The following is a 12915-nucleotide window of genomic DNA, read 5'->3' as shown; positions in this document are numbered from 1 at the left end:
TTACCTCTGCTACCCCTTACTTATATTGGGTTGGCCAAAATGTTCCAAACGAACTTTTTGGCCAACCCAGTATTCCTTGAACTGCCAGAGTTCTGCCTTGTTAGTCCAAATCTTGGAACAAGACCCTTTTATCATAACTAATCACGAATATGAGTTCTACTTTCCATTAAAAATTTTTCCTTATAGATTTATATTTTAAAGAAGGACTGCTTGTTAAATAATTAATAGCTTGGAAACTCAAGCCTTTGTTCTCAAAAATGCTAGTTGTGATCCTGACTTTTGACCTAGTTGTCAAATAGGAATATGTTGGTGACAAATAAAATAACAAACACCCAACCACCACGGTTTAAACACTCAAGAGCTTGTCTATGTCACAGCAATAAGCCTAGGGCTCAGCATACTCATCCACAGTATAAAGGAAACAAATCATCAGCTTATACATTTATTCGCCTATTGTTAGACACTGTTTTCTTTCTAGTTAGGTTATTCTATCAAAAAACATGTGAAAAGATGCTTCACATCATACATAGGCAAAGCATCTTCATAGCTATATCCTTACTAGTGCTTTCATTTCCAAGGATAAATTCCCAGAGCTGAGGTTGCTGAATCTCAGGATGTGAGCATTTTACTTTTATTAATGCTTTCTAGTTTCCAAAATGATTGTGTTAATTCAAATTCTCACCAACAGTATAACGGAATGCCCCTTTCCTCGCATTCTCATCATCACTGGAGGTTGTCAATATTTTAAACTTTTAATGGTGTGTAGGCAATTAAGAATTTATCTTTTATCATTACTTAGTTTCATTTCTCAGGCCATTATTGATGTTGAGCATCTTTTACATGTTTATTGGCAATCTGCCTCTCTTCTGTGAATAGTCTATTTTTTATTTATCGTTGGTTCCTTTGTCTTTCTTATCAATATGGAATATAACCCTTTTACTATCATATAAATTGCAAATATTTTCCTTCCAGCTCATTGTCCTTTAAATTGGTCAGTGGTGTCTGGAAAACTCATATTCACCTCCAGGACAGATCATATATCATATACTACTTTCTCTGTAAAGCTTCCGCTGGTTTTCCTGGCAGAATTAGTCATTCCTTCCACAATATACCCATAATATTTTGTGCCTATCCCTGTGTGCTGAATTATAACTATAGACTTTTTCTTCCTGATCAAGAAAGTATACCAAAATTCAAGTCAAAGAGACTAACATTATAATAGATATCTTTGAATTTGCTTTCATTTTTCCAAAAGTAGATCATTCACAAACTTCAAATTTTTCTTTTTATTTATCAATAGTATTAGCATACCATCTTTCACTTCAGAGAACTTTAGTCCAACTTCTCAACTGTCTCCCCATGAAAACTCTTGTTCTCTTCTGCCTGTCCCTTTTCATTCATGAGTGTTGCCTTCAAAATCCCTAGTGGATGCCACCACTGCTGTTGCCCTCTTCCAGTTATCTATTGCTGCGTGACAAACCACTGCACATTCTAAAGACCTGAAACAACAATTATTTATTTTGCTCACGATTCTCAGGCAGAGCTCAGTGGGTAACATTTTTGTCTCTGTTCTGCATGGGTCAGGTTGGAAGCCCAACCAGGTCTGGAGAATCAACTTCCAAGATGACTCGGATGGCTCACTCACAGGACTGGCAAGCTGGTTGGCTGTTAGCCAGGATCTCAGCCAGAGCTGTTGCTGGGACCCTCAGCTCTTCTCCACATGGGCCTCTCTATAGTCCTCCTTGATGTACTCAATTGGTTAGGTTCCAGGAGTCACTATTTGAAATTACAGGAAGTAAAAGTGGCCAGTCTCTTGAGACTAGAGTGGAAATTGGCATCGCATCATCTATGCTGTATTCTTTTGCTTGAAGCAGTCCCAGAGTCTGCCCAGTTTTAAGGGAATGAATGTAGACCCCACTTCTCAATGGGAAGAGTGCCAAAGACTTTATGGCCATCTTTAATCTAGCATAATCTTTCTGTATATTGGGTCCTTCTACAGTTGTCAAAAAAAGTTGTATTTGCTATTAGCAAGCCCTGCTCCGTTCCTTGTAGAAGTATGGAAGATGCTTCTCTTCCTGTGGACTCAGTGTCACTTGATGTCCCAGCCACAAAGCAATATGATGAGTGCTTCATGTTTCCCACAGGCCCTTCAGTTTCTGCCAAGGAGTCCAATCTTGACTGCTAAACCAAGACAGGGATAAGATAGAACGTCCTTTCCAAATGTTTTACTCTTTAGTCTCTGTGCCAACAAAATTTTCTCCTTATAGAACTCCTTCCTCTCTAGTAAATCAGCTCGCATCAACACTTCATTAAGTATGGACATACTCTGAACTGCTGCTTAGCCAAAACTAGTAACAAATTATTTGTGATATTTGCAATCTTAACGTGCAAATTTGCAGGCTTCTTATGTCTGAGAAGCCTGTCGTCGTGGACTCTCTAGCCTCTTAAACCAACTTATGAAAACAATATTTTCTAAGAGTGTCCATGGCACTTTCCAAATCTAGAGAATGCTATTCAAATTTTATTTCACTCCACAGCTCCATCCTATTCACTGGAACTCAACATCTGGAAAAAGAAATACCTTGTATGATAGGATAGTACTAAGTCAGCCAGGGAAAATCTCTAGGAAGTTTTGCTGTTTCATAGTTGTGAGACCATGATTTTTTTTTCATGGAAAAGTTCTCTATTCTCAAAAGCCTAAAAGAGAAATTATACCGCCCACTAGTTCCCACTCCCTCGGGAACCCTGCATTCTTTCTATACTGTTTCAGTGACCTTCATCAAAATGATCAGTGAAAATAGGACAGGTACTTTACATGTATAGCACACTAAGACACAGATCCCTCTGAACCACAGATCAGTTAACTATTGGATTTTGGAAGGTGCCAATTAATTTTACTTCTCTCCCCTCAAGATTTCAAATCAACTGAGAAACAGACATTAAGGTCAGATATGAAGCAAAATATCTGCTCTTATTACTGGTAAAGCTGGACTGCAGGATGGGTTTGATTTGACTTTCTACTTTTTCTCCTTAAAAATCTAGTCCTTGGGACCTACCTATGGAGAGAACTGGGTCTGAGGTATAGACACATAGTTGGCAGGCTGTGGCCTGCCTCTGCCATGCAGGGACATCTGGACAAATCAGCAGAAGCAGAGAGAATAGAGAACCTGCAGCCCAAAGGTAGTCAGAGTCTGCGGAGAGAGCCCTTGAGGCTGGCTTCCCCATGGTGGCTACTTCTTCCCTTGGTCTCACCGACTGGGTAACACAGCCCCCCTCACTCCTAAAGGAACAGAAGGGAAGAGAAGACATGGGTGAAAGCATCTTCTGCAACATTTCTGAGAGAGTAGAATTTCCTAACTTGTGGGTCTATAGGAAAACACAAAGGAGAGAAAATGAATCTCCTATACGAAGTAAACATTTAGGGTAAAACACCGCTATGACACAGATAATGTAAAACAGGTTAGTCCTCTTCCAAGACTGTCCTAAAGGGTTCCATCACATTCACAATATACATGCTATAAAATTTTCTCTAATATCTAAGTACATATAATTCAAGTTGCATAGCCTTACTTTATTAAAATACATTATTAAAGACCACCATGAAGAAAGTGAAAAGATAATCTACAGAATGGGAGAAAATATTTGCAAATCCTATATCCGACAAGAAATTAATATCTAGAATATGCAAAGAATTACAATTCAGTAACAAAAAAACAAACAACCCAATTAAAAAATGTGCAAAAGTCCTGAATAAACATTTGTACAAAGAAGATATACAATTGTCCAGTAAGCACATGAAAAGATGTTTAACAGTATTAGTCATTAAAGGAATACAAATCAAAACCATCACAAGATACCACTTCACATTTAATAGGATGGCTATAATTAAACACACATATACACACACAGAAAATAACAAATTTAGCAAGGATGTGAAGAAATTGGAACACCTGTACATTGCTGATGGGAATGTAATATATCACAGCTGCTGTGAAAAACATTTTGGTGTTTCCTCAAAGACTTAGCATAGAAATGCCCTATGACCAAGCAATTCCACTCCAAAAGAATTGAAAGCAGATCACTCAGATAGTTGTACACCAACATTCACTGTAGCATTATTTACAATAGCTGAAAAAGTGGAAATAACCCAAGTGTCCATGGACAGATGACTGAATAAATAAATGTGCTACATCCATATATTTGAAAATTATTCATTCATAAAAAGGAATGAAGTTCTGATACCTGCTCCAATATGGATGAATCTTGAAAACATTATATGCTAAGTGAAATAAGCCAGACACAAAAGGATAAATATTACATGATTCTATTTACATGAAATACCTAAAATAGATAAATTCATAAGGACAGAAAGTAGATTAGAGGTAACCAGGGAAGGGAGGAGTGGGAGTCTTTGCTTTTCTGTTTGGGGTGATGATTTGAGAAATTGATAGTTATAATGGCTGCACAACATGCTGAATGTAATTAATGCCCCTGAATTGTATACTTAAAAATGGCTGAAACTGCAAATTTATATTTTATATATATATACATACATATATACATACCATAATAAAAACATTTTTAAATAATGCCTTCATACTAAATATACTCCAGTTTACAGCAGAAAATCATGCTATTCCTTATCTAAGGAATAAGTTTTTTAGTAAGACTTTAATCTTTACTACTATTTTGACTATTCATTTTTAAGTAAGTAAAGAGAAAGAGACCAAAAAAAAAAAAATTCGTTCGGTCAGAGATTTAGTCAGAATCAGGGAGTCAATAGATTTATGAGTTAAGTCAGAGATGAAATTTTTTAGTATTTTATACTTTAAAGGGTCATTCTTCACTGAATGCTAATATCATATACTAAATACAAACACAGGAGCTAGTGTCCAGGGATTTTCTTGGTTCTTATAGTTGAAATTCCTTTGCACAACAGCAATGTAGTTACTTGCAAGAGAGATACTGAGGGATAGAACATTCTCAGCAACATCCCTAAGGCATTTTCAACCCTTCTTTTCCTCCTGGAACCACCTGACAGTGCTGTGCCGACAGTGGCCACAGACAGAGCTTCATGACCTGCTTACATCTCCCTCTCCCCTTTCCTGAATTTCTTCCTTCTCATTATAAATAATTGAGTATGGTTTGGGAATCTAGATGTCTTTAGGGAAGGAATGCTTTTGCCACATGATTATGCTTTCCCCACTGAAAATAGGGAAATATTTTTTCTCTGGACACTTCACGGGAATGGTTAAGTACCCTACTGAAAGGAAAATAAGATCTCTGGGGTACAGACCTAACCCACATTAGAAACACTCATAAAAATTCTGTTTCCAGAATTTTTCCCTTGATTCTAAAGTATTAGGGGCTGAGATAATTTTCAATGGAAGGCAGAAAACAGCTTTTCTATCAGATTAAACATCCAAATTTTTCTGATATATTATCAACAGAACAATTATACTTTTTCTTTTAAAGGCAGCAAGCACTTCTATAAATCATTGCATTTCTCCCCCAGATTTCCTTTTTAGCTGTTTGAGGGTATCTGTTATTATCGTAATTTTTCAAATAAAGAACCTGAGCCCAGAGAGGCTAACTGCTTTGCCCAAAGCAGAGTAGACTCAGCACAGAACTCCTACACCCGCCCAACACTCCTAAGAGTACATTCTTCTTTATAATTAGAACAGATCCCAGGGCCCTGTGCATAGGAAGAGGACTGGAATGGACATTAAATATTAAATATTATTGGCTTATTGAACTACTAATGTTCCCATCATTCAAAAAGCTCATATTAAAAATAACTTGGTACAACAATTTTCTGCTACAGGTTAAGATTGTACCTACCCTAACAACATAATCACTAGTAAATTGATTAAGTTGGTGCTCTATCCTTTTGCAGTACGGAATTCACATTTTTCTTATCTAAAAAAGTCTTTTGTCAGCAAATCTGAAATAGACTTCAGACTCCTTGATTTTTTTTAACCAAGGTAATGCTACTACTTAAAATTTCTTGGGGGTAAGTGGCTGGTTTGCTGGAGTGGGAGAGGGTATGGGAGATGGACATTACGAGGTCATGGCTAGAGGCCTATGTGAAGCCAAATTTTTGCTTGAGACTTCATGTTCTTAGACCCACATGCAGAGAGGGAGAATGGTCCCACTATTCCATTACACGTTATTTTAAGATCCACAATAGATATGAACCTTTGATTCATCCTCTCTCAATCATTTTTACAGATAAAAGCCTGAAGTCCAGAAGGCTAGTCCATAGCCAGAAGACTGGCATTAAAGGACGAGACTTTACAGTGGAGAATCCCAAGCACCTTCTAAAGATGGATCCTGTTCATGGAAAACCCTTCTACAGCTGAGCTCCTGCACAAATCTGAGCATAGTTGTTAGGAAGAGACGAACTTCTCTGCTTAAGAAGGAATTCTCCCTGGAGTTGTGAGCCTGGACAGGACTAGGGTTGGGGTGGGGGGGCGGGAAGAGGTAGCCTGAGAGACCCAGACTGCTGTGAGCTTCCCCACCTCACCACCCCACACCGCTCATCAGTGTACCTGAAAGCGCTGGCTGGGCATGAATTGCTAGCGAGACCTAGGGAAGGGATGTAGTTTCAAATCTGGGTTAACTTCAGAAACAGTTGGCAGGTACCTATGAAGGGGCTGGGGAAAGAGGAGACCTTGAGAACGTAAACCTCTGTGGATGGGCAAAAATTGCAAGGAAGTGTTGGGTTTCCACAATTCATAAAATTGAACTTTTTGTGTAGCAGCAAAACCTTGAATTGTTAGCCAAACTACACTAGTTAGTGGCACAATTAGCCCTAAAACATAGGTCTTTTGACTCCTGGTTCAATGACTGTTCCCATCACTATGTGCTTTCTAAGATATACAAAGGCCTTCCTGGTCGCCAGGGATTTCTACCTTGAAAGACAGCACAGAGCCCAGAGCAAGGAGCTGTCTACACAGGAGAATAAATTCTGGATTCTAACAGCCCCCTGCTTTAGTACTAATCCTTTCTTCAACTTCTCAATCTGATTTACCCTTTTACTTTTACTGCTGCTGTTGGTATATGTCAGATGCAGATCAGATCTGCCTCTAGATCTAGGAAGCAAGTGTAAATTTCAGCCTAGATGTTCAAAGAAGCCAGTAATATTAAAGTACTAAAGACACAGAACATCAAGTCATTGCAGACTTCTGAATCAAACCTCTTTGATCTTAGTGATGACATTCATTTGCCTAAGAGGGTTATCACTTACGGAGCTGGCTGCTGCATGGGGCTCCATTCTCAGAAGGAGAAACCACTTGAGGTTTAATGCTTTACCTGTCACTGTCTTGAAATTCTTAACAATTTTATCCACGTTTTATAAGTGAAGTCCAATGGGACAACAGAGGAAGTGCTGGGGGATGGGAGCCTCGCCTCGCATGTGGTCCTAGCCTCCAGGGAAAGAATCTCTTTGCCAACCTGTCTGCTCCCCGACCCCTGCTCAGTGACCTGTGTCATCTGCCCTGGCAGGGGTCAGGGCACAGCTCAGGAAGGGTTGGGGTCAGGCCTACACCCTGTGCACTGAGTCAGGCCTGAGGCCCAGTGCCTGTGAGCGGCTGCACTCATCCCACATATATCCCCATGTCTGAAGGAGCCAGACATTAAATAACAGATTAAAAAAACACCATGACAAGCCAAGAAAAAGCTTTTTCCTGCTGTTTGAACTGGGAGACCCACATTTTCACTTTGCACTGGGCCCCACAAACCACATTCCTGTCTCTGATTAGATACCTTATCTGCCAATCTCAAATTAACACTGTTTTTAGATTCTTAACTAAATAACCACAACATACATGTAATAGTAACTCTTTTTATTAAAACCATTCTTTGGATTCAAGAACTCAATATTAAATATAAAATCAGATATTTTCAATAGCTCAGGAAGGAAAAAGCCTCCATAGTATTTTTGCCAGCAGGTCTCATTGACAATAGAAAGTTTGGATCTGTTATTGTGGCTTGACAGCATGTTGCATGAAATGGAAAAATGATGGAATTTTTTTTTTTTTTCGGTGAGGCAGCCAGGGAAAAAAGTACTCATTTCTCCACAGTGAAAATATTATCACTCCATATTTTCTATCACATTACGGAAAGTTAAAAAAAATCTTGTTACTTGTCTCCAATGTTGGTATTTGCTCATAAATAACTATAGTGTTTTTGCATTATCTTTCTGGCACTATGTTAAAATGGCCATAGGCCAGTGACATCAGGGGAATCAAGAAGAAGTATAAGGAATAGCTTTCTATTTCTTTTTAATTTTGTATCTGCTTCATATCTTAATATCTTACCTTGAGCTTGGCCAAAAGAAGTTCATGATCATGAAGAAGTTTTTTGGTTTCATCTTGATTGCTTCCAATTTCTAGAAGATTGGGCTGTGATTCAGCCAATTGAAGTTGTACCCATTTGCCACACTAAAAATAAAAATGAAATAAAATGCACTTTTAGTTCCTCTTGTTCCTTCCCTTTCACCCTTCTCCTTTTTTTTTTCTTTTTTTTTTAAGTTTCCAGTTACACTGTGAACACTTTATTTTTTCCATAGAGACAGGCCTTACTTAAGTTGAAATAGAACAGGTCTAACATAAATCCATGCCCTGCCTTTTCTTTTTTTTTTAATTCTTAGGATAAATTCTTTTCTCTCAGCATACTGGATTTAAATTAAAAATTCCCAAATGAGGACTATATGCAATAGATTATGTATTATTGAATAGTATAAAATTATAGACTAATTCACACAATTTTACTTCTCTCACTCACAAAACTGAATTCTGTAAAAACAGAGATTCGAGCAAGTAGGGTGCAAGCTTCACCAAAGGGAAAAGGTTTCATAAATGTAATTTAGGCTGATTAGGGTCTTTACAGTGAACTTGCTGATTCAACTGAGAAGAATAAACAGTAGATGAAGGAACTGACTTTTAGCTTATTTCAAAGTTAAAACAATATTTTCCAAATTTTGTTGTTGAATATTCGATAAAGTATGTATAAAAATGTCAGTGAAATTAGATGTGTGACCACTGCCATTTGAATGCAGCCAGCACTTCCACACTTAGGACCATGTCACTGCTCCAAGATATAATTCATTGTTGCATTTCCTAAGGAATTGCTTTTCTAAGAAGCAACAACCGATTAAGCAAGAGGAACCACCAGGCACATTCACGTGGCTAAGTGAATTGCCGAAGAGAAATGAGGAAACAACGCGTCTATTCTAAATCATTAGAGTCCTGAGACTGTTCAGAAAAGAGAAGCCCGTATAGAGCTGACACAGGCACTTCTATTCCTTTCGGATGGACTCCCCACTTTGAATAGCTTGGGGTCTATTCCATATAGGATGGCAGTGAACTGAGGGAGCTGGGGAGGAAGGACGGAAAGAACACTCTTAGAAACACAGTTCAGTTAAAACAAGAGTTTCCAGTATAATTTCAGAAGTTTTTTTTTTCTTACTGTCATTTTACCTCCGATGATTTTATCAGTTACTGAGTATGCATTCTTCCTCACTCTACTCTGAGAAATGTTTCATATTTGAGGGAAAGAAAAGTTAACTTTTTTTCCTCTTTTCCTTCTCAGCTGAAATTTGCAGTTACTCAAAGCATCATAAAATCACAGGCAAATTATCAGTTTTGCTACTTTTGCTTCAGGCCTCTTTCCATGTCCACTCAAGGGAATCAGCAGAGGTCCTGTTTATGGGGGACCAAGTCTCGAGAGCCCTGGGGAATCGGCCTTGTTAGGAACACTCTGCATTCAGTGCTTCTAGAGTGAATCATTTTGCCCAATGTCAAGTGCTGCTTTCCTGTTACAAATTTTCACATTAACATAAAGTTTGCAGCATTTAAGTGAAATTAAACAGGCCTTGTAGTCCATGCTTCTTACAAAAGGCCAAAAAAGTCTTTCAATTAAGCTTGGTGGGGCCCTGAAAGTAACAGGCTGTGGTGAGCACCAGCTTGTTTGCTGAATTCCCTTCATTAAACACTGAATTCTTGATGTGGCAAGTTGTCTAAACCCAAGCATAAGGCTTCAGGGATTTTTACAGGACATATTCAAAGGAAATAAAATCATGCATGCCTTCTTCAACCTAAAGATGTGTGGTCATCTTTGCAAATAGGCAAACTGCTTGACATAAAACATGCAAAAACCTTTAAGCCCCAAGTGGCTTCAACTTCCTGCTGTTAATGGCAAATTTGACAAATGTCCTTCACATCTTCCCTGGTAGGGTCTTTATTGCCCCAAAAATGTGACAAGGATTTACTAGTGACTTTACTATGTCAAAACCAAAGCTGCAGAGGGCACATGTCACAGTCTCTTAGTAGGTGTTCCCTGCACTCCGTCATGCTCAAAACAATGCCACCCCTTATCTACTGGGACCCTCCTCTTCCCTCCTTCATCACATCCACTCTCAAAAATCACAGACATTTCACAGGTCCACTGGACTCTTCAGCTTGGCAATCACGAACTTGTAATCAGAAATGCTTCGTCTTTAAAAACCAAACTGAAAGTGTATGGTAGAGTTTGTTGCTGCTTTTTTGAAAAATCAAGCTGCTGTAGATGTTTTCTGGCTAACCGAAAGAGAAACTCTAGCAACTGGCTGAAACTTAGCAGAGGTTTCTCTTAGCTGCAATTTAAGAAAGCAATAAGATGTACTTGCTGGCTTATTTTCGATATGCCGTGTACTGCCGATTGTGGAATGTTCTTTAGGATTATCAGGACACAGCAAGAAGCCCACAGCTACACAGAGAAAAGGAAGTTGTTAGCTTACCTTTATGACAGCTATAACGATTCTGGAGTCCCCAGCCTGCACAGCTACTGAACTGACTGTTGTCGTAGAAAACTCCACACCAGGACTTCCTTGGCTGGACATGGTACGTTAGAACCAGACTTTATGCTTTGGGCAGCCTCTGTACAGATGTGTGTCTGCTGGTCATTTCAGAAGGCAACCACCGGGGTTACTTGTATTCATTCAGGGAAAGAGCTCTGCTCGCACTGATTACTCTGCCAAAAGGAAAGAACAGGAGGTTAAAAATAGACAACCCCATTGAGTTTATCATGAGAGAGAGAGGAAAGAACGGGAGAGAATCACCACACCCCTAGTATGGTAACACTGAACGCCTGTTATTTTGGCCATTATCTTAAATGCAGAGGGCAGCTTCTAGCTTTCTGCTTATCAGCTGATGTTTGATAGCAAATGGAAAAAGAATTACATCCTTACAACCCAAATTTCTTTAGCCATTGAATCTATACAGTTTTGGTGGACTTTGAAACCAGCCAGTCATTGACCTGGGTATCAATCTTTTCAAAATTGTTGAAGTCTCCTTCATGCAAACTCCCAAAAATGTACTTTAAAATCAAATTCTGGTATTTGTTTTGGGATTAAGCCACAAAATTGTTTGAAATACATTTCTGGACTAATCTGTTTTTCTAAAACTTACAGCCTTTTGTCAAATGAAGTTTGTGTGAAATGGTCACATTTTCTCAGAGTCTCAGATTTCTTAGGGACATTTAAAAAATATTTTAATGAGCATTTATCAATAGAGATCTACCATGTCAGGATTTCTTTGAAACCATCTACTCCATTGAGCAGTATTTTCAAGTCTGGTTGTCGCAACTACTAGGAAGTAATACAGTTTGCTGTTACTTTTAATTGCAGCAGGAAAATGTTTTGGGTTTTTTTTTTTGGATGGAAGGTTAACACTACATATATTTTGCTATACTTTTTAAAAAAGGATAACATGGTACTTCAGATTTAGTTTTCATTTCTCCCCCATGCCCTGTGCAGGAAAATTATAGACAGCTTAAATCAGAGCCCAAGATTGGCAGATTAATCCTATTGCTAGAAACTCAGCGTGTGTCACAAGCTGTCTGTGGTATTAAACAGCAGCTGTTGGATTCCCTGTCAAGGAACAGCTGAAAATAACACTGAAGCTTAGGTCAGAGGTCAGATGCAAATACATCAGAGGTACTGACTCCAGAGCTGCTGGAGCCATCAGAAACCTCTGAGATGAAGCCAGAATGGAGGATGGAGCAATGAACAGAGCTAAATGAGCCCACACGCTGTTTAAACCCTTAGCTCAATTTAAAAGCATGGTCAGATTCACGGCCAATACTCAGAAGGCTGAGTCAGCACCACTGCTTTGTTCTGCTAAGGTTCATGATAATATTCTTGAAACAAAGGGGAAACAGTGCTTCTATATATACTTTGGTTTCAGCAATTATTTTTGTTTCCTAGAGCATGACCTGGTTGCTCTGCAGTTATATAGCCATGCCCTAGTTGCCTGCTGTTCCAGCAAAAGAAGACCATTCCTGGGCTCCAGGAACTTTACCTGAGGCCATAAAGGGAGCATTTGGAGCAAACTCGGGAGAGCAGATGCCAAGAGACACCGTGATGCAGGAAATATTGTAAATGGTTTCATTTTATGGCAGGGATGGAGAGCTTGCAGAGTACCAACTCAGCCTCTCTGTAGGGGTTTCCTCAGTGTTGAAGGCAGGCTCCTTCTGCTTAAGCAAATAGTTGGTCCAAACAAACCAAAACAAATTGAGTGAAACCAGTTTTCAGCTAATTGCCCTCAAGAAAAACCAAGAGTTGACAACTATCACGTAATCTCCACACCCTAAACTAAAATGCCCAAAGGAGCCTTGCTTAAGCTTTTGTGTACATGGCAAACCAGAACAGCAAATAGTCACCGGTACCCAAAATACACAGTGCACTTTCATCCAAAGTTAATCCTACTCTTAGAAACTTAGTGTGTGTCAGAAGTTGCATAAAGGCCCTCAGGGGGCAAAGGGAACTTCTGGCAGCAGGCTACATAGACCCCGGCTAGAAAAGAGTGGTTATGTCCACAGAGCTCTGCTTCAGGTGGATGTCTGTGTAGAGTGTGGAGGGCAGTGTAGACTGTG

The 12915-nt window shown here is 39.0% G+C and overlaps 1 protein-coding gene across 2 annotated transcripts in view; it reads right to left on the bottom strand.

Moving 5' to 3' along the window:
- The window catches only part of CCDC141 (coiled-coil domain containing 141), a 207573-nt gene extending 196691 nt beyond the window's left edge, over window positions 1-10882 (bottom strand). For both annotated transcript variants that reach the window (XM_057746706.1, XM_057746707.1), the window contains exons 1-2: window positions 10781-10882; window positions 8322-8444 (exon numbers count right to left, since the gene is read on the bottom strand). In XM_057746706.1, the coding sequence (XP_057602689.1) occupies window positions 8322-8444; window positions 10781-10882 (225 nt within the window). The remainder of the gene's footprint in view (window positions 1-8321; window positions 8445-10780) is intronic.
- Between the last annotated feature and the right edge of the window lie 2033 nt (window positions 10883-12915).

Source organism: Hippopotamus amphibius, chromosome 8 (assembly GCF_030028045.1).
Source record: "Hippopotamus amphibius kiboko isolate mHipAmp2 chromosome 8, mHipAmp2.hap2, whole genome shotgun sequence".
Taxonomy (NCBI): Eukaryota; Metazoa; Chordata; class Mammalia; order Artiodactyla; family Hippopotamidae; genus Hippopotamus; species Hippopotamus amphibius.
This window is presented reverse-complemented; position numbering and strand designations above follow the sequence as displayed.